General features: G+C 40.3%; 2 protein-coding genes and 1 pseudogene across 3 annotated transcripts; all 3 read right to left on the bottom strand.

Annotated features, from left to right (window-relative positions):
• Positions 1 to 1,451: 1,451 nt before the first annotated feature.
• LOC118627825 (endogenous retrovirus group K member 5 Gag polyprotein-like) lies at positions 1,452 to 3,491 on the bottom strand. The gene is made up of 3 exons (XM_036258270.1): positions 3,476 to 3,491; positions 2,191 to 3,373; positions 1,452 to 2,049 (listed from the first exon to the last, which is right to left on the bottom strand). The coding sequence occupies exons 1-3, from the start codon at positions 3,489 to 3,491 to the stop codon at positions 1,452 to 1,454; spliced, it is 1,797 nt and encodes a 598-aa protein (XP_036114163.1).
• Positions 3,492 to 8,797: 5,306 nt separating this feature from the next.
• On the bottom strand, positions 8,798 to 10,769 carry LOC118627824 (annotated as a pseudogene).
• A 1,073-nt stretch (positions 10,770 to 11,842) lies between these two features.
• Positions 11,843 to 12,194, bottom strand: LOC118628841 (NADH dehydrogenase [ubiquinone] 1 alpha subcomplex subunit 5-like). 2 transcript variants are annotated; one of them, XM_036259822.1, is made up of 2 exons: positions 12,129 to 12,193; positions 11,843 to 12,011 (listed from the first exon to the last, which is right to left on the bottom strand). In XM_036259822.1, the coding sequence occupies exons 1-2, from the start codon at positions 12,191 to 12,193 to the stop codon at positions 11,843 to 11,845; spliced, it is 234 nt and encodes a 77-aa protein (XP_036115715.1). The 2 variants fall into 2 exon arrangements, with proteins under 2 accessions (XP_036115715.1, XP_036115714.1); XM_036259821.1 differs by having other exon boundaries at positions 11,843 to 12,194.
• Between the last annotated feature and the right edge of the window lie 10,471 nt (positions 12,195 to 22,665).

Genomic DNA, 22,665 nt, shown 5'->3' with positions numbered 1-22,665 from the left:
ATCCTAAATATGTATATGGGTCAGTTACTTGCACTTTTTCAGGGGCGACAATTAAGCCATAGAATTGTAAGGCCTTTTGCATTTCCGCAAAACATCGCTGAACCTGAGATTCCTGTTCACCTGCAATGAGGATATCATCCATGTAATGAATAATATACATCTGTGCCCAATCATTCCTGATTTGTTGAAGGGCAGTAGCAACAAATGACTGGCATAGGGTAGGGCTATTAGCCATGCCTTGGGGGAGAACTTTCCATTGATATCTTTTCATAGGTTCTTTGAAATTAATAGATGGTAAACTAAATGCAAATCTTTTTTGATCCTCCGGATGTAAAGGTATAGTGAAAAAACAATCCTTTAAGTCTATTATTATCTTATAATATCCCAAAGGGATGGCTGCTGGGGAAGGGAGGCCTGGTTGAAGCACTCCCATCAGAACCATAGTCTTGTTAACAGCCCTTAAGTCTTGTATCAACCTCCATTTTCCTGATTTTTTCTTGATGACAAATATAGGAGTATTCCATGGGGAATTACTTTCTGTTATATGTCCAGCTGCCAACTGCTCCTGTACCAATTGATGTGCAGCCTGCAATTTTTCAGCACTCAGAGGCCACTGATCAACCCACACAGGACTATCGGATAACCAACTTATTTTGTCTGCATGAGTTACAGGAGAATCAGCAGCCCCTAGGAGAAATACCCTAATCCTGTTCTCTGAGTGTTTCCTGTAGGGAATAAAGGTTCGATTATGCCTTGGCTGACTTTACCCAGACCCCTTCCTGGTACATGTCCTTGATTTAACATTTGAGCCGTAATAACAGTGTTTGGACTTCCCATGATCATTCCCATTTGAGATAATAGATCACGACCCCAAAGATTAATAGGAAGGCCTGCTATGACAAATGGCTGGACGGTTCCCTGATGGCCTTCCAAATTCTTCCAAGTTAGGAGTTTGGAACTTCTTTCTGGGTTGGTGCTTTGTCCAATACCTTTTAAGTGAGTAAGAGTTTCTTCTAATGGCCAGGAGGACGGCCAACATTCTTTCTTAATTATAGTTACATCCGCACCTGTATCAATGAGCCCAGAAAATTCCTTTCCATCTAACCATAGGGTCATTATAGGTTTTTGAGGAGTGATGGTCTCAGCCCAATAAACATTGGACGATCCAAACCCTCCAGATCCTCTTTGTCCTCCAACAACCTTGTTAGTAGTGGGCAACATAGGTAAAAGCAGGAGTTGAGCAAAGCGCTGGCCAGAATTAATGGTATTAATGTTTCGAGGAGAGGCAACCATAACCTTAATCTCTCCAGTATAATCATTATCAATTACTCCCGGAAACACTTGTAGCCCTTGCAATGTAACACTGCTACGACCTAGAATGAGCCCAAAAGTGTTTTCAGGCAGAGGTCCATAAATTCCTGTTGATAGTGCCTGAACTCCCATTTCAGGGGTTAATACTGAGTAGGTGGAGGAACAGAGGTCCAATCCTGCACTCCCTGTTGTGGTTCGGCAGAGGTCTGAAATGGATTGTTGTTGTTGTTTGGAGGAACAAAACTCATTGCCCCATAGATTTGTTTGGGTTTTGGGGCCTGGGGCTGGCCCCACTTCCCGTTTCCCTGAAGCGGAGGCAATGGATTCCCTTGTATATCTTTCTTAGATTTACATTCATTAGCCCAGTGATATCCCCTTTTACAGCGAGGACATAACCCAGGGGCTGGTTTGGTACTGGGTGTAGAATCCCTTTTTCCTTTGCAGTCTCGAGCGAAATGTCCTATTTCCCCACAATTAAAACATTTCCCTTTCCCTTGTTGCTGTGCCAGAAACTGCTTAACTGTAAAACCTTGCATGGCAGCCGCCATGGCCAAGCCTTGCTGATAAGCTGAGCCTATGTCAGAGCATAGGCGAATATAGCCACTTAAATCTGTCTTCTTTTTATAAGGTCTAATGGCAGCCTGACAGGCAGCGTTAGCATTTTCAAAGGCTAATTGCTTAACAAAATCAGCTCCGGCATCTACACTGCCGAAAATCCTACCAGCGGCTGTAATTAATCTATGGACAAAATCAGCAAAAGGCTCGTCTGGGCCCTGTTTAATGTTAGTAAGCTAAGCACTCATGTCTCCTTTTGTAGGGAGCTTTCTCCAGGCTCTAGTGCCTGCAGATTGTATTTGAGAAAATAATCCGGGGTCATACCGCATTTGATTATCACTCAGGGCATAATTGCCCTCTCCTATGAGCATATCAAAGTTCCATCCATTATTAGCCTGTGCATTCCGTCGGGCCATGTCGCGACAGACCTCGACATATTCAGACCTCCATAATAGGTAGTCTCCACCTGACAAAGTAGCTCGAGCCAAAGTCTGCCAATCACTGGGTGTAAGCCACTGATCAGTTACGGACTCAAGAATAGCCATAGTATAAGGAGCAGTAGCACCATATTGAACTACAGCAGTTTTTAACTCTTTAATAACTTTAAAGTCAAATCCAGTATGATGCCTCCAAGCCTGGCCTTGTGCGTCTGTTGTTTCTGTTACGGGATATGCTTCAGGCTCCTCATTTAAGAGTGGTAAAAGAGGCGCAGGGGGAGTTTTAAGTGGCTTTTGTTTATTATTCCCTTTGGCTGGCCTGTTAGGATTGTTCAAAGGTGGAGCAGGCTTCCCAGTTTTTAGCCTTTCTAATTGTCCAATTAAATCTTGGTGTTCCTTTTCTAATTTTATTTGTTCTTTTAAGTACTCTATTTTATCTCTCAACTGTTTCTGAGGATCAATGATAGGGAAAGCAGCAGGAGCTGAGGGCAAGGCAGCTGTATATGGGGGTGGCCAGTAATTTTTATTATGATATCTGGCAGCCTGATCAGCTAACTCATCCCAGCCAACCTCTCGAGGGTCGGCCTTGGGTGTGTCATCTTTACTCTTATTTTCGTCGTCACTCTCCTCCTCACTGGAGATGTGCTGTTCAACCTCTAATTCAGTAAGGGATGGATAAATTTTAGGTTTAGTTCCGGCCACCAATTCCTTTGCCTTTTTCTTTTTTGGGGTTTTGCATTTAATTTTTACCCTTACTTCTGCTACTGCATCCTCCTCTTCTTCCTCACTTTCCAGTGAAATTAAATCTTCCTGTTCCTTACTGTCTTTAGGTGGCTCTGGGGTTAATTGTGTCTCCTGTAATATAGTTTGTCCTTTTTCTACGACATTTGCTACCACAGGATCAGATTGCCTTTGAGACAATAGCTCATTTATGAGGTTCCAATATGAAAATGCTGTGACAGGGACCTTCTCCGGCCCAAAGGTATTATAAAAATCTTGTAAGGTGTCTCCTACCCTTTTCCATCTCTTTGGATCAATAGTTCCCTCAATAGGAAACCAAGGGCAGAGATCTTTGATATAATCAAAATATTTACATAAATGTTTTACTTTCACCTTTACTCCTCGTGCCTTTAATGCATGACCTAACTGTTCCACAAATAATTCATGCTTACTCATTTCTTGCCCCATGATCGCCGTTCACTTACCCGAGGGGTGCAGACGCAGCAGGTTCCCACGTCGTTCCCTCTTTTCTTTTCTTTTATTTTTCTTTGCTTTCCTTTCTGCCGGCCACTCGAACGGCGTCCTTCACTGGATCCCCCGTGCTGGAGCCCCACGTTGGGAGCCACTTGACCCGTCCCGCAGGTCGAGCAACGAGGACTCTAGAGGGGGAGTGAGGATGAGGAGGGACAAGAGACATGAGAAATGGAGACAAGACAGGGCTCTGATCAAGTCTCGTTTATTCTGGGGAAATTTACACAATATATAGGGCAGGAAAAACAAGATCATTTGTTATCAAGCGATAGTTATTGAGTAACCACCCCAAGCACGGGTGGAACAGAAGACTGAGTAAATGGTTCAAAAGGCAGAGATAAAGCAGAGATATCCTGCCTTGGGGCAGGAGATGGCAGAGCAGATTTTACTCAAAGAAATGTAGAGATAAAGAAATGCTGAAGGCAGAGACATCCTGCCTTGGGGAAGGTGATGGCAGAGCAGATTTTAACAAAATAGATGCCGTGCAAAATGTCTCCCACAAGGTAGGACCCATGTTAAACACCATTGTCAAGACTTACTTTCCTGGGTAGATTTGCAAGCCCAGGAATGGTTTAGTTATCCTCTAGCTTTTTGCCTGGAGGCTATTAGTCTCCGTTACTTGAAGAGCTTTTGGTTCTCAGTTGAATGAAAAACTCCCTCAGGTGTTCAGTGTAAGAGAATTTCCCGCGGGTGGGGCAGATGCTGGTTGTTAATGAGCCTCAATTTGCATTTCTTTGGCCCACCTGGGTGGGGTTGCATCTCTGAGGGAGGGGCTGCTGTTTCTCCCTAGAGCCCTGGGAAGAAGTAAGATGGCCACCATACTGCATGACTGGAACTCAGCAAAAACTCTGAGCGCCCTCCAAATTCCAAGTATCCCCACATAGTTCCAGTCTAGTCTGCTCTCCCTCTGCCGGAGCTCAAGGTGAGTGGCTGTAGCCAATCTAGTGCTCTGTCCTGGCCCTCTGCACTGTAGAGCTGGCAGGGATTTTAACCCCAAGGGTGCTACTCACAGCTAGGACCACTGCTGTCTGTGGGCTCCCGGCCCCGCTCTTGTGCCTCCACAATCCTACCAGAATTAATTCAGTGTCCTGGTTATATGGTTCTCACAACCTGTTTTTCTGTTGTTTTTTTCCCGACGATTTGCCTTTGGTTTCCATTTTTATGTTTTCTGTCTCTTTGTTGAAGTTCTCACTAAGTTCCTCTACTCTTTCCCTGAGTCCACTGAGCATCCTTATAACCAGTGTTTTGAACTCTGCATCTGGTAGATTGCTTGTCTCCACTTTGTGTAGTTTTTTGTCTGGAGTTTTGTTCTGTTCTTTCATTTGGGACATGTTTCTTTGTCTCATCAATTTGGCTGCCTCCCTGTGTTGGTTTCTATGTATTAGGTAGAGCTGTTATGCCTACCTGTCTTGGTAGAGTGGCCTTACAGAGTAGGTGTCCTGTGAGTATGGTAGTGCATCCTCCCAGATCACCTAGCATGTCAATGGGAGGGATTTACCCCTAGGCCAATCAACTTTGAAAACTGATCAAGACCACTTTGGAGGATCCTTCACTACCATGGAGCAGAACTTACTTTAGTGGGATTCTGGTGCCCACTGAGTCTACCACTTGAGTATGTCATTTGTGGAGGTGGTTGGTAGTGCTCTGGTCCACTGGGTGCGCTGACTCTAGAGCCTCCCAGGAGGTGCAGGCCAGGGTCAGTTACTGCCTGTCATCTGTGTGGGGCAATCCAGAATGAGCAACAAAGCTATTTACAGATGGCTGCTACTAGTGCTGGACCTGGAGGTGCCCAAGATAGGCCAAGCTGCAAACTAAGGCTAGCAGCTGCAAGTTGGGAGCCTGGGGCTATTTAACAAGGGGCACAGGACATACCGTGGCCAGATGGAGCTTGTTTGAGAGATTTTAGGAAAGTTGGAAGCATGAGCCAATACAGGCCTCTGGATGGAAATGGCTTGGGTGGGCTGGCAAGTTGGGTAGGGCAGGGTTTCATGGAATGGCCAGGGTAGGGTGAACAGTGCTAGCCAGGTTGATGGAGGCTCAGATATACTGAAAGAGGGCTGAGCAAAAGAACAATGGCCTCTGCTAGCATCTCTATCTAGAAGAAAGATGCCACTGATGCCAGACAGTTCAGTTCCTCCCTGTATGTCCCTGGTACCTTTCAAGCTGCTGCCCCAGCACTGGAGCTCATGGTGAGTGAGTCTGTGAGTCTAAGTTTATGTGTGGGCCCTTTAAGTGAAATGCCTGGGACTCTATAAACCTTCCATTTTACTCAGCCACAATATCGCTGGTTTTCACAGCTCAAAGTTATGGGGACTTCTCTTCCTGGCACTGGAACCCTGGGCTGGGGGCCTGGTGTGGGGCTGGGACCTCTCATTCCTCAGGGGAGACCTCAACAGTTGAGATATCCCTCCCAATTTTTATCTGCCACATGTGGGTGTGGAACCAGCCCATTCTGTGTTGTCGCGTCTCTTACCAGACTCATGTGGCTTCTTCTTTACATCCTTATTTATAAGACTCTGTCCAGCTAGATTTCAGGTGGTTCTGAATGATGGTTGTCTATAGTTTAGTTGTAATTTCGATGTGGTTGTGGCAGGATTCGATTACTACATTTACATAACCACCATCTTGATCAGAAGGGAAGGAACTAGTTCTTAATTGGACACTAGCAAGTCCAATTAGCCTGTCCGAAACCAAGTCAACTAAATCTCATAATGAAGGAAATGCTCAGAACTAGGACTAATAGGGAGAAATCACCACAGGTAAATGTCAGCTTAGTATAAAGAACTTTCTAACAATTAGACTTGTCTATAGTGGAACTGGACACCTTAGCAAGTAGATGTGGATGGGATTGCTACCAGGGGCAGGACGTTGATGAGCTTTGTTTGGCCCAGATTACGGCTTGTAAATATTTGCATTGTAATGCTTTGGTGTTCTTTCCAATTTCTCAGTATGCATGGCCCAATTCACACATGTGCCTTACATGTGTGGTTGGTAAGCATTTGGGTTGTGGACCACTGAGTAATTTATAGATGTTTTGAGATGTCCTATCATGGGTTAATAACATTTTAAAACTAGTTGATCAATTTTTTTTTCAGTTAGAGGGTCAATACTAATAACTTAGTTTCCCAGTTACCATAAACATTTTTGTATATGGTAACAAAAAAGATAATAATTGGCATTCACTGAGTATGACCAGTGACCATAAGCTTGGATTTTTCCAGTTTTGTCCATGCTAATGCCTGTTGTCCTTGTACAATAATTAATTCCACCTTTCAAAGTGTTTTGGTATCTGGGTTCCCCAATCTCTCCCTTGCCTAAGGCAGCCTCTCCTATTAGTTTCTTGAATATCACTTAGGAAATTTATGTACATACATAAGCCTATATCCATGTATATATGACCTTCCTAAAGGAAAAAAAAATAGGAGTACATTATATTAAATACCATTCTTGACCATGCCTTTTTCTCAATTAGTGTCTTTAAGCCCTTTTTTCTTGCAATGAACAATCAAATGTTAATTTAATATGACTGTTTAAAAATTATATAATAATGATTATAGATTCACAGGAAGTTGCAAAGACAGTACAAAGAGGACCCATGCACATTTTGCCCAGTTTCCCCAATGTTTACATCTTACACAATTATAGTATACACTGATGTTGGTACAATGTTTGTATATTGTTCTATATCATTTTGTCACATGTGGAGAATCATGTAACCACCACTGAAATCAATATCTCCCTGTGGGGCCCTTTGATTGCTACATGGGCTCTCTTCCTCTCAGTTTCTCTTCACTCCTAAACTCTGATAACAAGTAATCTGTTCTCCATCTCTATAATTGTGTTATTTACAAAATATTATATAAATGGAATCTTATAGTATGTGACTTTTGAGTATGGCTTTTTTTTTTTTTCACTTAGCATAATGTATTTTTGAGATCTATCCAGGTTGTGTGTGCTAATTCATTCTTTGTAATTGCTGACTTGTTCCATGGTGTGGGCGGGCTAAAGTCGGTCTAGCCATTCACCTTTAGTTGTTGAGAGACATTTTGGTTGTTTCTGGTTTTTGGCTCTTACAAAGCTGCTATGACAATAACTGACTGGTTTTGTGTGAATATAACTTTCCATTCCTCTGGTGTACATGTCCAGGAGTGCAGTTGCTGAGTTATACAAGTGTATATTTAATCTTTAAAAAATACTGCCAAAGTAATTTCTCAAGTGTAGCATTTTACATTTCCACCAGCAAAGTATGAGAGAACAATTTCTCCATATATCCAGCATTTAGTATTGTCACTATTTTTCATGCTAGCTGTTCTAATAGATGTATTGTGGATTTAATTTACATTTTACTAATGGCTACATTGAATATTCTTTCCTATGCTTTTTTGCTGATGTATAGCCTCCTTTGTGAGTTGTCTCTTCATATCCTTTCCCTGTTTTCTAATTGAATTTGTAAAAATGAAGCTTTTGTCAGATATGTGGTTTGCAAATATTTTCTCCTAGTTTGTAGTTTGTTTGTCCTCTTAATAGGGTCTTGCATGGAGCAAAAGTTTTTAATTTTGATAAAGTTCTTGAAGATCTTTTTTTATATCGATAATATGTTAGATTATTGTTTTTAATGCTTGCATTGTATTCAGTTATATAATAATTTATTTAATCATCCTTTATCTTATATACATTTAGTTATTTCAGTAATTTACAGTTAAAAACAATGTGTCAGTGATACTCTGTGGATATTCAGCTTTGTGTGTGTGCAAATATACCCTCCAAATAAATTTTTGGAAGTGGTATTGACTAGATCAAAGATGTGTATTTTGACTGTCCATCAACCACATTGCAATAGTTTACATCTGCACTTGCAGACCATGCGATGTCTTTTATTCCATACTCTCATCACTTGTGTTAGGACACTAAAAAGCAAACAAATAACTGATAATCCCAGAGTTAAAAAATAGTACTTTAATGCTTTTTATCTTATTTCTTTAATTGAGAGTGAGATTGAGTGTAGATTTATATGAAAATCCTCCTTCTTCTGGTCACAAACTGTTGTTCCTGTTACTTGACCATTTTTTTCTGCTGAGTTGGTGATCATTTTCTTACTGATGTTAAAAGAGCTTTCAATATTAAAGAAGGAACCAATCCATTTTTTTTTTTTCACCAGGCAATATGGAACCTTTATTTTCAAAGTGATTTCTGTACATCTTGAGTATGAGAGTAATCCTTTTACAAGTGGAACTGATTGCTAGAAGAAACAATGACAAAACCAAACTGGTATTTGATGTGAATCCATAGGAGTTTAAGCTTCAAATCCAGCCAAGAAGTTTGTTACAATCTCTTTCAGCTTTGCATCTGACTGTTCTGAGATCTTTCCATCAGTCCTGACATTGCCCACCAGGACTTGGTGTTGGCTGATAACATGGGACAAGAAAGCATTCTCAAACTTTGTGATCTTGCTGGGCTCCAGTTTATCCAGATACCCTCTTACACCAACATAAATAACAGCCACTTATTCTTCAATAGCCATGGGAGAATACTGTCCTTGCTTCAGCAACTCAGTCAGACACACACCACGACTCAAGAGTTGTTGAGTGGCAGCATCAAGATCAGAACTGAACTGAGCAAAAGCAGCAACCTCACGATACTGAGCCAATTCCAGTTTCATGATACCTGCCACCTGCTTCATGGCCCTGGTTTGGGCAGCAGATCCAACATGGGACACAGACAAACTGATGTTAATGGCAGGGTGAATACCTTTGTAAAACAATTCTGTTTCCAAGAAGATCTGTCTGTCAGTGATAGAAATGACATTTGTTGGAATGTAAGCAGACACATCACCAGCTTGTGTTTCTATGACGGGTAAAGGAGCCACCACCAAAAGAGTCATTTATTTTGGCTGCTTTCTCTAGCAGACGTGAGTGTAGGTAGAACACATCACCAGGATAGGCTTTATGACCAGGGGGTTGGCGCAGCAGCAAAGACATCTGACAATAAGCAACAGCCTGTTTGGATAAGTCGTCAGCCTGTTTGGATAAGTCGTCACAGATGATCAAAGCATGTTTGCCATTATCCTTAAAATATTCTCCCATAGAGCCCTGGCCGGTTTGGTTCAGTGGTTAGAGCGTCGGCCTGCGGTCCTGAGAGACCCGGGTTCGGTTCCCGCTAAGGGCGCGTACCTTGGTTGCAGTTTGTCCCCGGCCCTGGTCGGTTGTGCTGGTGGCAGCCACTCGATGTGTTCCTTTCACATTGATGTTTCTCTCTCTCTCTCTGTTCCTCTCTCTCCCTCCCACTCTACCTGAACAAAAAATGGAAAAATGTCCTCGGGTGAGGATAAAAAAAAAAAAAAAAATTCTCCCATAGAACAACCAGAATAAGGAGCCAGGTACTGAAGTGGGGCAGCATCAGAAGCAGTAGCTGAAACCACAATGGTGTACTTCATGGCATCTGCATCTGTCTCTTCACCAACTGGGCAACAGTGGATCTCTTCTGACCAATAGCAACATAGATACAGTATAGCTTCTTCTTTTCATTAGTTCCATCATTGAAACGTTTCTGGTTAATGATTGTGTCAATAGCAATTAATGTTTTGCCAGTCTGTTGGTCACCAATAATCAGCTCACGCTGACCACGACCAGTTGGCACCAAACTATCCACAGCCTTAATGCTAGTCTGCATTGGTTCTCGCACAGAGATTTAGGGAATGATCCCAGGGGCTTTCAGGCCAACTTTTCTATGGATCTTGGAACCAGTTGGACCCTTGCCATCAGTGGCATTACTAAGGGCATCTACTACACGACCCAACAGCCCCTCACCAACAGAAACATCCACAATGGCTCCTGTTTGCTTCACAATATCTCCTTCCTTGATCAGTTTATCATTTCCAAACATGACAACACCAACATTGTCTGGTTTTAAGTTCAGAGACATACCTTTTAAGCCTGAAGAAAACTCTACCATTTCTTCTGCTTGAACATTCCTCAGCCCATGTAATTGGGCAATACCATCACCAGTACTTAAGACATGCCCAGTTTCTTCAAGGTCAACAGAGGTATCAGCTCTAAGAATTTGCTCTTCGAGAATAGAGGACGTCTTAGCAGTGCCAGTCTTCTGAAGACGAGTGTTAGAGGCATAGAGATTCCTTGCAGCAATGAAGGATGATCCCAAAGCATTTTTGGAAACACATTTTCTTTGTTTTTTCCAGTCGACCTTGTCCCAATCCATTTCTTTCTTTCTTTTTTTTTTTCATTTAATATTTATTTAGCATTCAATTTATAGCTCTATAAGGGAATTAATTTATTGGGAAAAAGAAAAATATATTTTTTCCTCGTTCTGAAAGATTCTGCTTTGCCACAGAGATAACAAAATGCACAAGCACACACGCACTCAAAAACTCCCTATTTTTGAAGGTACGAAATACTAAACTTTATTAAGCTTTTAGAAATGATATGGGGCTAGAAAGAAAGGTGAGGACACCTGAAAATAATTTTATTTTTACCTTAAACTTATCAATCGCTTCTTTCCTTGAACAGCTTTATCTTGTTTGATACTCAGCTATACTCATACTAGAAACTTTAGTAAATATTACTTAGTGATTCCACTTGGAAGTTATAACCATACAACTAAGATGTTTTGAATATAAGCCTATCCATATGCCAGATAAACTTTAGGAACTCTTAATATCTCTTCCTTTACATGAAGTCTCTTTCTATCCTGATGTAGTTTGATTAAGGACCAGAAACCTAACTTCCTTAAATGAGACAAAAAAAAAAAAAAAAAAAAAAAAAAAGCTTTTCAATTACAATTATAAGAAATCTTTCCTTCAAATACAAAATCAATTTCCTCAACTGTACAATGAATTCTAATTTAATGGTTTTTATTCTTGTTACTTCACTTTAAACAGTGACCTATACATTTGTTAAGCAATAAGTTCCTTTCTGGTTTCTTCAGAATAAAAGTAAATTAAAGGTGTTAAAAATACTACTAAAATATTTCACTTATCAAATATATGACCTATGCATTGAAACACAGGAATTTTTCCAACTAACTTTCATATCTTCCTAGAACCTCTATTTTTTAAGAAAATGTCATCTTTGAAAAAATTTGAATGAATGCTGAAACAAAAGCTGATTCAACATGTCCCTATTACTATAATTATCAGTTTTAACAAGTCTCTTAAATATGTTCTATATCATCAGTTCTCTTGATTATAAGATGTCAATAATATGGAAATATTTTTGATATAACAGAACATTTAATTACATCAGCTTCCCTTTAACACACAAGTCATTTGATGATTATATTGGCCATTTCCATTGGTTGGCAGGAGGCTCTTCCACTACAGGCTCCCATGGTTTCCATTGTATCATTTTTCTCGCCAGACTTAGTTCATTTTCAGCCTGAAGAATCACCTCTTCTATTTGGCCACCCTGAAGCTGGTCTTCTAATTTTTTAACATCTGGTTCTGCTTTAACCATATCCAACTTCTCACTTGTAATCTGTTCTGTATATCTTCTATATGCTGCATTTTCAGAGATTTGCTCAAGAACATCAAGAATCTTTTTGTACAGTATTCTTAGCCTCTCGTGCAGACTCTCACACACAGCCAACCCCACGAAGCCCGTAGTCTTCTTCAGCAGACCCGCCATGACAGCGCTGCGCTGCCGAGGACGCCGGTTCAGACCCGCTCAATCCACCCCCAATCCATTTCTTAATTTAAATTATTATTTGGTCAGATTTTTCAGTTTTTTCATTGTGATTTCTGGGTTTGTGACTTATGTAGAAAGGAAAAAAAGTGTTTTTAAAAGTTCTCCCATGTTTTCTCTCGGAATTTTAGAGTTTGCAATGTAATCTAAAACACCAGTTCAGATGGAATAGGTCATTTTTACTCAAAGTGTTGTTTGGAGAACCTCAGCAAGGCATCAATTAGGAGCTCGTTGGAAATGCAGAACCTCAGGCCCTACCCAGGACATCTTGCAGAGGACTCTGCATTTTACCAAGCTTCCTTGGTGAGTCATATGCACACTAAAGTCAGAGAAATAGTGCAGCAGGGGTGCACGTTTGCATTTTCCCCTTTATTAAACAGGATAGATATAAGAACACATTTGCAGCTCACCCAAGTTCTCACTAGGTGGAACGTTTTAAATGCTTAAGATTCAAAGTTTTAAATTCAGAAAATTGTGAAAACCAGACCTGACCCACTGGGTCCACTCAGTTGGAGATCAATTTTATTAGAGGTTGAGAGAGAGCTAATCAGGTGTGTGCTTAGGAGAGAGTAAACCTCAGATGTCTAGTTCTGTGATCTGATTTTGTTTGCTTTTTGGTCATTGGTTTGAATATTTTCTCAGTAGCCAAGCCTGATGTTTTCTTCCTAGTGACTCCATGGAGATTTGTGGAACCTGACTGGTTTCTATCAAGCTCTAGAAACAGCTTGTGATTTTCCCAGATGGAATTACCTTCTTTGGTAGCGGCTGCACCCACGCTAAGCCCTGCTGGCACCAGCAGTTAGCTAGTTCCTCTCACTGCCTGGGCTGTCACAGATTGCTGGAGATATATTTCCTTTCCCTTCTCCTCTCACTCAGAGCCTACGGGGTCAAAATAGAGGGAACGGATGATGGCAATCCTCTCTGGGCTAGAAGAATAAATCTGGAAACTCTTACAATCAGGCACTTCCCATTCTCCACACCAGCTGGTCACGTATCACCACAGAGAGAAAAGTGCTGTCTCTGTCCTCACACTGTTGTTGTTAGTAAGTTCCCTTTCCAAGTAGTTTTAAAAATTTGATTTGATGAGGGTCTTGATGCTTCAAACAGATTCCCCAATCCTCAGAGTTCAGGCAGGTGTTAGTATTTTCTGGGAAAGATATTTCATAACTGGCTTTAATCCCTTATTCCAGTGTTCCAGATCCTTAGGGCCGTCCACGGGAGTTGCCTATTTTCCTTGGGGATTGAGTGTCTGCTTAGTAGGGAGCCTGAGTCTACGTGAGGCTGGTACACAAATGGAGACGATTACATAGAAGCGAGCTGCCTGGATCCAAATCCTGAAGTTGAGTTTATGGATCCAGACCCAAGAACAGTCACAGGGATGGAGCCCTATGCCTGTGTTGCTTGGTCTTGCTTTGTCTGCTCCCAGATTGTCACCATTAGAGCCACAATAAAGTGAGAAGGGCAAAAATTGCAAGCGGGGGCCGGGAGGGGGGGATGGGAAGGGGCAGCACCCAGTATCGTGGTCTCCAGAGTGCAGTCTCCAGACCAGCAACATGGATGTCACTGGGAACTTGTTAGAAATGCAGACCATCAAGCCCCACCCAAGACCCACTGAATCAGAAAGCCTAGGGGTGGGGCCCAGCACTCTTGTTTTAACAAGCCCTCTGGGTAATTCTGATGCACACTAACATTTGGGAACCACTGATCTAGAAAGTTGGTGCCACTCAAAGTCTGTGCACCACAGTCATGGTCATCTGGGAGCTAGTTAGAAGTGAGAATGCCAGGCCCCCTCCCTCCTGAGATTCTGATTTAATTGTCTGGGGTAAAGGAGGCCAATTACTGGTAATTTAAAAAGCTCCCCCAAAGACTCTAACTGTGCATTGCTATGGACTGAATGTTTGTGTCCCCTCAGATTTATATATTGAAACTCTAACCTGCAGTGTTATGGTGTTTTGGGGAAGGGCCTTTGGGAGATAATTAAGTTTATATCAGATCATGAGAGTAGGGCCCTGGTGATGGCACTCATGCCCTTATAAAAAGAGATCTCACTCTCCTGAGTGCACACACCAAGAAAAGGCCATGTGGGACCTCACCGGGAAAAGCACCCTCACTTTGAAGATGACCATGCTGCCCCCCTGATCTTCCAGCCTCCAAAACTGCGAGAAATCAGCATTTGTTGTTAAACCACCCAGTCTATGGTATTCTGCTATAGCAGCCGAACTGACTAAGGCATGCATCTCTGATTCAGAATTACTGTTCAAAGAAAGAAATTGTTAAAACACGTATGTTTTCCAGGAGAAAAGGTAGTCCCTTCTTCACAGATGTTAAAGAATATAAATGATTTTTCTTTGCAAATTTACTGGAGCCCAGTTAGAAGAGCTGTTATTACACCACTTAAAAGAGGGGTAGGTCTCAGGGTTTCAGAGGTAGAAGACGGCCTGGAAGAATCAGGCCAGATATTATAAGTGATGCAACATCCGCCAATGATACTTTCCCAAAGAGCCAAGAGCTAAGTTCAAGCTACTACCAATGTGCGGGTAAGGCCTAGAAAAACTGAAATGGGGATTAGGGAAAGGAGGAACTAACAGTCTAAATTCAACTTCAACCCAGCCCCAGTTCAGCCACCAAGGAGAAAGGTGGACAATTCTCAGCATCAGAGGTGTTGTGATGCAGCCTGGGCTCTGCCTGAGGGCGGGGATGTGTGTGGGTGGTGAAGGTTAGCTGGTAGAGAGGCCCAGCTCAAAGAAGAGGGGAACACAGAGTTGGGAGAGCTTCAAGACTGTCTCTACCAACTGGATCATGGTCAGGACTGGCCTGGCAGCCTCCCCAGGAGTCATCGGCATCTTGGTCATTCAGGTTAACAAACAGACTGTGCACATCAGTGATATCTGAAGGATGCTGCAGCTCTGACTTTGTGAACATTTGCTCCCACTTAAGGCCTGCTTTCAGTGTCTTATAGTCCTTGAGGTGACTGGCAGTTATGTCTTTGGGCATTAAATATTAATTTACTGAATGCTCCTCTTCTTTGGATAATGCAAGGCAGTGAGTTGGATTTTAATATTCCCCAAACCACCACTGGTACCCCAGGCTTGTGTCTGATGGAATAAATGCAGAGAATAGGAAGGCATAAACAAGACCATGGTAGTGTGACCGGGAGGTCATTTATTTCAATCTAATACATATTCCTTGATGACTCCTAGGAATTAGACACTACATATGAATATCACTGTGCCTAAGGCATAGTTCCTACATTTAGGAAGGTGGTCAGTTAAGACTAAAATGAATTACCATCATCAAAAATAAAACAAAAAAGAAGCTGGAAAGGCAAACAACATTATACAGGAAGAGTGGTAGTAAAAAGAACATAGACCCACTAGCCAGAGAATCTAAGTAAAATTCATCTTTGTTAGCAGCTCGGCTTTCTTACACAGAAAATGGATTTATCAGATTTATCACCATCAGCATTGTCTTTTTACCTCCCAGGGTTATCTTGAGAATCAAATAATATCCCAGATGTGAAAATAATTAGTGAAATACAAAATTTTAATTGTCACGCTGTCATACTTTGCATCTGTAGTTTCCTGCAGGTGATTTGTAAACCAACATTTTTAGTTATTTTTATTACTCTGACAATTGCATTTAATAGGCATGTCTTCGTGGAAGGACATAGGCACCCCTGGGTCTGGCAGAACCTGGGTCACTATCTTTTGTCACTAGAGTGTTGTATGATTGCTTAATGAAGAATGTACTGTGTTCCTCCTTTTCCCTTTACATACATTAAGAAAATAAACCACAGAAATCATGAAATCAGAACTTTGGTGAAACATATTGCAGAAGAACCAGGAAATATATTGCGACAGAATCGCTGGCTGCTGCTGCAAGTTTGTGGTGAGCAGGAGAATCAGCTTCATACAGGTAAACTGACAAATGTGTACAATAGAGTTTTGCATTGTTGGTTTTGAGTGGTGGTGAGTACAGGGTATGACAGTGTTAGACCATCCATGTTTCATGAGAAGACTGAAATCGTAAATATATGTGTTGGGTTTGAATCCTAACACTTATCTTGGGCTTTGAGCAAGGAAAATAATCTCTCTAAACCTAATTTCTTCATTTATAGCATTCAACAGTATTTTTAAATACTTTTGTAGAATTGCTACGAGGTTGAATGAGATACCAAGTAGTGATTAGAATATTGTTTAGTAAATGGTCACTACTATTATGATCTTTTAAAGAGTCCTTATATAACTAGCTTGGAGATCAGCCATATTTAATAATGAATATAAGGGCTTTAAAATATAGAAACTGATTTTCCCCTTGTCTGATCCAACAGGGTTGGCACTTCATTTTGATAATGTGTTCTTGCCACCGGGAGTTAGCAGGAAAATGTCCTAATTTGAATGTAATGCCAGAGGGAGAAAATAATCAAATGATGTTTTGCTTTGTTTTTAAGGAAATGTGGCCCCTCATTTAACATTTTAAAATTTATTCTTTTTTTGTTTCTTAAAATAAGGTTTAGTTTTATAGAAAATGAAAAAATGTCAATAAATTTATAATGCTTATTATAATAAAGTCTCAATTGCCCACAAGGCCATAAACTCAGCTTGCAGACCACTTAGCAGGAAGGCAGAACAGAGTTCTCCTATATCGGAGACAATAGGTCTCTTCTCAAAATGACACGATGGAAGTTTTCTCATTTTATAAATTTCCCCACATCCATGAAAAATGTATGATCTTTTTATATGTTTATTATATAAAACCATGATGTATATTGTTGACACAGATTTATTTCATGTACTTTTAAGAGTTCTGCTTTATTTAAATCTGGGAAGTTTAGGGGCTAGTGCCCTCCTGCCCATCTGTCCTCATTCTGCAAGATGTGCCCACACTCTGGTTTAGAGAATCTACTAGAAGAGCTTAAGAAAGTGGTCAGTTGTGCAGGGTGAAGTAACGAGATCAGTGGCACACAGCATGGAGAATGAACACCAATGGAAAGAAGGCGCCCATGTGCATAAAAATCATTGCTGTGGGGATCGAATAAAATGTACAACACAGTTTATCTCTGATCTGTTCAATTGAAGATCCGTTCTCAATTTCCTCCTGCCCCTCACTGCATCACTGCCTAGGAGACCTAACCCAGTCCAATGTCTCCTCACAGCAACAGTCCCAGGTTTATACCCCCGTGCTCAGGCTCTCCTCTGAGCTTCAGACCTATGTATCCAAGTGCTGACTGGGCTTTTTGATTTTCTCCTCAGAGTTGCTTTCCCCCCAGACTTGATCACCTCAGTGAATGGACACTTCATTCTTCCAGCTGTTCAGGGGTGGGGGGGGGAAGGGTTGTGTTATACTCTACTATATCATACCACACATCCAATTGGTCAGCACATCCTGTCTTCCTACCTTCAAAATCCATCCTCAGACTGTTCCTCACTGCTACCACCATCATGCCTGTTGCAGTAGGCTTCTAGTATATCCACTGTTTCTGCTCTTTTTCTCCTGTAGTTTATTGTCCTCAGAATGGCCAGAGTGATTCTTTTAAAATACGTGTCAGATATATGTCAGCCTGGCCAGTGTGGCTCAGTGGTTGAGCATTGACCCACGCACCAAGAGGTTGCCGGTTTGATTCCTGGTCAGCACACATCTCAGGTTGTGGGCCCGATCACCAGTGGGGGGCATGCAGAAGGCAGCCAATCGATGTTCTCTCATTGATGTTTCTATTTCTCTCTTCCTCTTACTTCCTCTCTCTCTAAAATCAAAAAAGGAAAAAAAATACATGTCAAATAATAATGTTTTTCTTCTTAAAAACCTCTGGAATCTAAACTTTATATAATGACCTATAAAGCCTCACATGATCTGTCCCCAGCTGCACCTCCTTGCCTCCTTCCCCCTCACTCCAGCCCCTGCCCCAATTTCTCCCTGGTCACTGGAGCCTCTTTACTGGTCTTGAACTAAGCCTCAGGGCCTTTGCACTGAACTGTTCCTCCTGGAACTCTTTTTTTCCCATCCATGGTTTCCTTTCTTCCTTGTGATTTAGGTCTCAGATCTTCACTAAGAACTCTATATAATTCATCCCCAAACACCCCACATCTGTCACTCTCTCTCTATCTCTTACTGTAAGTATTAGTCAAGTATCAACAGGAAAACAGAAATCATTCTGAGAATTTGAAACGGGGATTTCATGCAGGAAATTAGTTCTATGAGTGATGGAAGAGGCTGAGAAGCCAGAGGGGACAGTGAAGCAACCCAGAAGTTAGAAACAAGGAAACCACTGGTCTTCCTCCTCCCAGGAAGGCAGGAGAAATGTGCTCACATCACCTGGCCAAAGCAGGGCTCCCAATGACTGTGGCAGAGGCTAGAACACTGCAGAGACTGCCCCACTGCAGATGCTGTCCCAGGAGGGAGAGGGAGAGACGTCTGGCTTCTCCCTCCCTCCTGCCCTGGTCTCTCTCAGTGCCTGTCATTGGTTGAACTCTGGCAGACAGGGGCTAATCCTGAAGCCAGTACTTAGCCTGCAGGGGGCAGCACCCACTGCCCTGTTATTACAGATGCTCCAGCAGGAAGGCAAACAGGCCCAGCACTGGCACAAAGGGCTCTATTTTTCCTTGGAGCACTTATCATGGTTAACACAGTCACAGTTTTTTGTTTATTTCTGGGTTTGCTGCCTTGACGGAACACAGGGTCCATGAAGGCAGGGGCTTTGCTTTTTTGTTCACTACTCTATCCTGGCTCCTAAAACAGTGCCTGGCACACGAAGGCACTCCATAAATATTTTTTGAATGAAAGACTATGCATGAACAGACAATGTATCGGACTTAGGCATTAAACCAACATATGTTGAATAAATAAGATTGTTAATAATTAAAATTCAAGGTAAGTGTAATGTGAAAAATAATTAGGTGACATCTTAGTTGAAATCTACCTCAACAGATTTCTAACACGACTCCTGAGAAAAATCACATTTATTTGAAGAGCCTTATGATTTTCAAATGTTATCCCTTTCTTCAAATCCTTAGTATCATATTTCATGAAGCCTTTTTGACTCATTTAATTTGTTTCCACTTCATGAATTTGTGTAGTTAAAATGTTCCCTATTTGATTCTTTTTGCTTCTAAGTTTTAAAATAGTTCAGGAAAACTAAAACGCTTAACTCAGTTTGTCAAACAAACAAACAAACAAACAAACAAACAAACAAACCTTAAAAATAAATGCTTGTACTATTTATAACTATTGAACACTGCACTTCAGAAAACAATGGGAAAAATAATTAGTTTATTAAAATTCAAAATCAAAACCAAATCTGGTTCTACAGGTTAATTAAACAATGAACACTACATGAAACTCTATGACATTTATGATTTTGTCATCAATTAAAATATATAAAAGAAGTTTTTAAGCTACTGATCTTACTTTTTAAGATTCTCTGTACCTGAAGACAAAGGACTGTATTTTGGGGTAAAGATATGTCATGTGTTTAAAATAACTTTAAGACCAAAAGAAAACACAAACAAAAAAACCCTTTTCCTCTGGGACAAATGATTAATTCAGGTGAGAGTTTTAGGAAAGTCCATGGTGAACAATAGAAAGATTAGGAGTTTCTCTTTGTCCCTAGGCAAGAAGACATTCAAATGAATTCTCTCTGTGTGAACTCATTTGTAATGAATAACTTGTCAACATAGTCTTGTTCAAGCTTGTTTTAATGCTGTTTCTTTCTTTCAAGACTTAACCACAAGGCACTGAGAAACCCAGGAAGGACACGGCAAACTGGAGCAATGTTTGTCGTTCTAGGTCATTTGTCCCAGGTAAGTGTATGATACAGTAGGGGAAGAATTGGTTCATAATTATTCCAATTTTGAGAAACTCTGAAATCAGCTTCTAGTTTTTCCAGTTGTTTGTACTTTGGGATATATTGCTTAACTTACCTAATTACAATAATGATGGTTTACACTTATGGATAGCAACTTACTACGTCTCAAGCATGAACCCTACGTGCTGTACGTGACCAGTTCAGATTCGGAAGAACTCCAGGAGCCTAGATCTCTTACTGGTCTTATTTCGCATAAGGTGACTTAGGCACAGAGCAACCAGTAACTTACCCAAGATTCCCACAGCTAATCATGGAGGAACTGGGCCTCGACCCTGAGCAGTCTGGATTGACAACCCTGTTCTTACTCAGCCTCCAAGCTAGTGGAGGGACTGAAAATGTCTTCTTTACAAAGCAAAGTGAAAGTATATTTTGGTGCTCTTCTCTAGGAGGAAAAAATACCTTCTTAAACTGCTTTTCCAAGAAAGGGGAGGCCCTGATGGCATGTTTGAGAGACAATAAAGCAAAGCTCCTGCTTAAGTGCTTTATATATGTATATATTTTAAATAATCAAATAAACAACACATTGAGTTCATCCTAGAGGGAAAAGCAGGGAGAGGGTCAGACAGAGGAGCAGGAGGCTGGAGTCTGGGGAATAACTGGGGAGATGATTTGGGAGATGGGTTGGTAAATGGACATTAAGAATATGAATTTTTTTTTTTGTCTCCCCATCCACCCCCAATTACTTGGTGGAGAGCCTTAGGATGCCCACAGGATTTTGGAAGTCAAGTTTATTTAAACTCAAAAGATGAGTGCTATCACATGACCTCTGGGTTATATTTATCAATCTTTAGCATTCAACAAATAATGCTGTGGAGAAAAGTTTTGAGATATTCCAATGGGTTTAAAATACAATTATTTTTATATTTGTATCTTTCCCTCTCCTATGCATCATTTTTGTTCTTGAAAATAAAGGAAAAAGTAATTGCCCATAAGAAAATCTGAGTGCAATTTCAGATGTTCTCCAAATTATAACGTTGCAGGTATTCATGCCACAGAACTGAGAATAGATGCACGGAAACAAAACAAGCTTGACCAGCATTTGACAACCTACTACATGTTAAGTAGTAAGCAACACTGCCTTTTTAAATCAGCACTATTGAAGTAGAATTAACATATGATAAAATTTACTAATTTTATGGGTACAACCTTAAAAAATATATTCAGTAGCCACCACTACCACCACAATCATGATATAGAACATTTCCATCACTCATGTTCCTTTGTAGTCAATCCCTTCCTTCATTCTGGCCCTTGGCAACCAGTGGTCTGTTTTCTAATTTTTTATATGAATAAATCATATGTTGTATTATCTTTTGTGCCTGGTTTCTTTTATTTACTTAATACTTTTGAGATTCATTCATATTGTTGCATGTATTAGTCATTTGTTGCATTTTATTGCTGAGTAGTTTTCTCCTACCTAGATGTACCACAGTTTGTTTATCCATTCACTAATTGATAGACATTTGGGTTATTTCCAGGCTTTAGGTATCATAAATAAAGCTATCATGAATGTTTATGTACAACTATTTATGTGAGAACATTTTCGTTGTTCTTGGATAAATATTTAGCAGTGGGGTCATTGAGTTACATGCCTAAGATATGTTTAACTTTATAAGAAATGGCCAAACTGTTTTCCAAAGTGACTATATTGTTTTTCATTCTCACAGTACTCTGAGTTTCAGTTACTCTACATCTTGTCAACACTTGGTATTTTCAGTCTTTAGTTTTAACCATTTGGTGGGTATGTAGTGGTATCTTATTATGGTTTTAATTAGCACTTTCCTAATGATAAAGATGTTGAACATGTTTTCATGTGCTTGTTTGTCACTCATATAACAACTATTTTGGCTATTTTAAAAACTTTAGCTGTTTTTCTTATTTTTGTGTTATAAGAAAATATATATGTATTATATATATATATATATATATATATATATATATATATATATAATATTTTCTTCCAGTGTGTGGCTTGACATTTTATTTTTAAAATTTTTTTTTGAAGAGATAAAGTTCTAAATATTGAGGAAGTTTAATTTGTCAATTTTCTTATGTTTTAGTTTGTAGTTGTTCTATCTAAAAATCTTTGCTTAATCTAAGGTCACAAATTAAAAAAATTTTTTTTTCTAAAAATTTTATATTTTTAATTCTATTTAGAGGTCTATGGCCCACATTTACTTATCTTTTTTTTTTTTGTGAACAGTGTGGCGTAAGGTAGAGGTTTTTAAAAAATAAATATATGTATGGATATTTGATTATTCCAGCACTAGTTTTTGCAAAGACTAATATACTACTTACTACATGCTAGGTATTAAACTGTATTTCTTAAAATTTACCTTTTATTTCAAACATGCAGTAACTCTTTTCTATGCCTCTTTTTTTTTTTTCCAGGGATTTAGGAACACGGAATTCAAGAAAAACTTTGTGAGTGGGGGGTCTAGTTATAGGTGTTCTGAGATTTTAAAAAATCAGTTGACACCTGCTTAGTCTATTATCTCATCAGAATCAGGTTCAATGGTACCTCCCATCTTCTGGGTCAGAAAATTTATGAAGA

This window comes from Molossus molossus, unplaced genomic scaffold (assembly GCF_014108415.1).
Source record: "Molossus molossus isolate mMolMol1 unplaced genomic scaffold, mMolMol1.p scaffold_m16_p_13, whole genome shotgun sequence".
NCBI lineage: Eukaryota > Metazoa > Chordata > Mammalia > Chiroptera > Molossidae > Molossus > Molossus molossus.
Note: the sequence above shows the minus strand (reverse complement) of the source record. Positions and strands in the feature narration are given on the sequence as shown.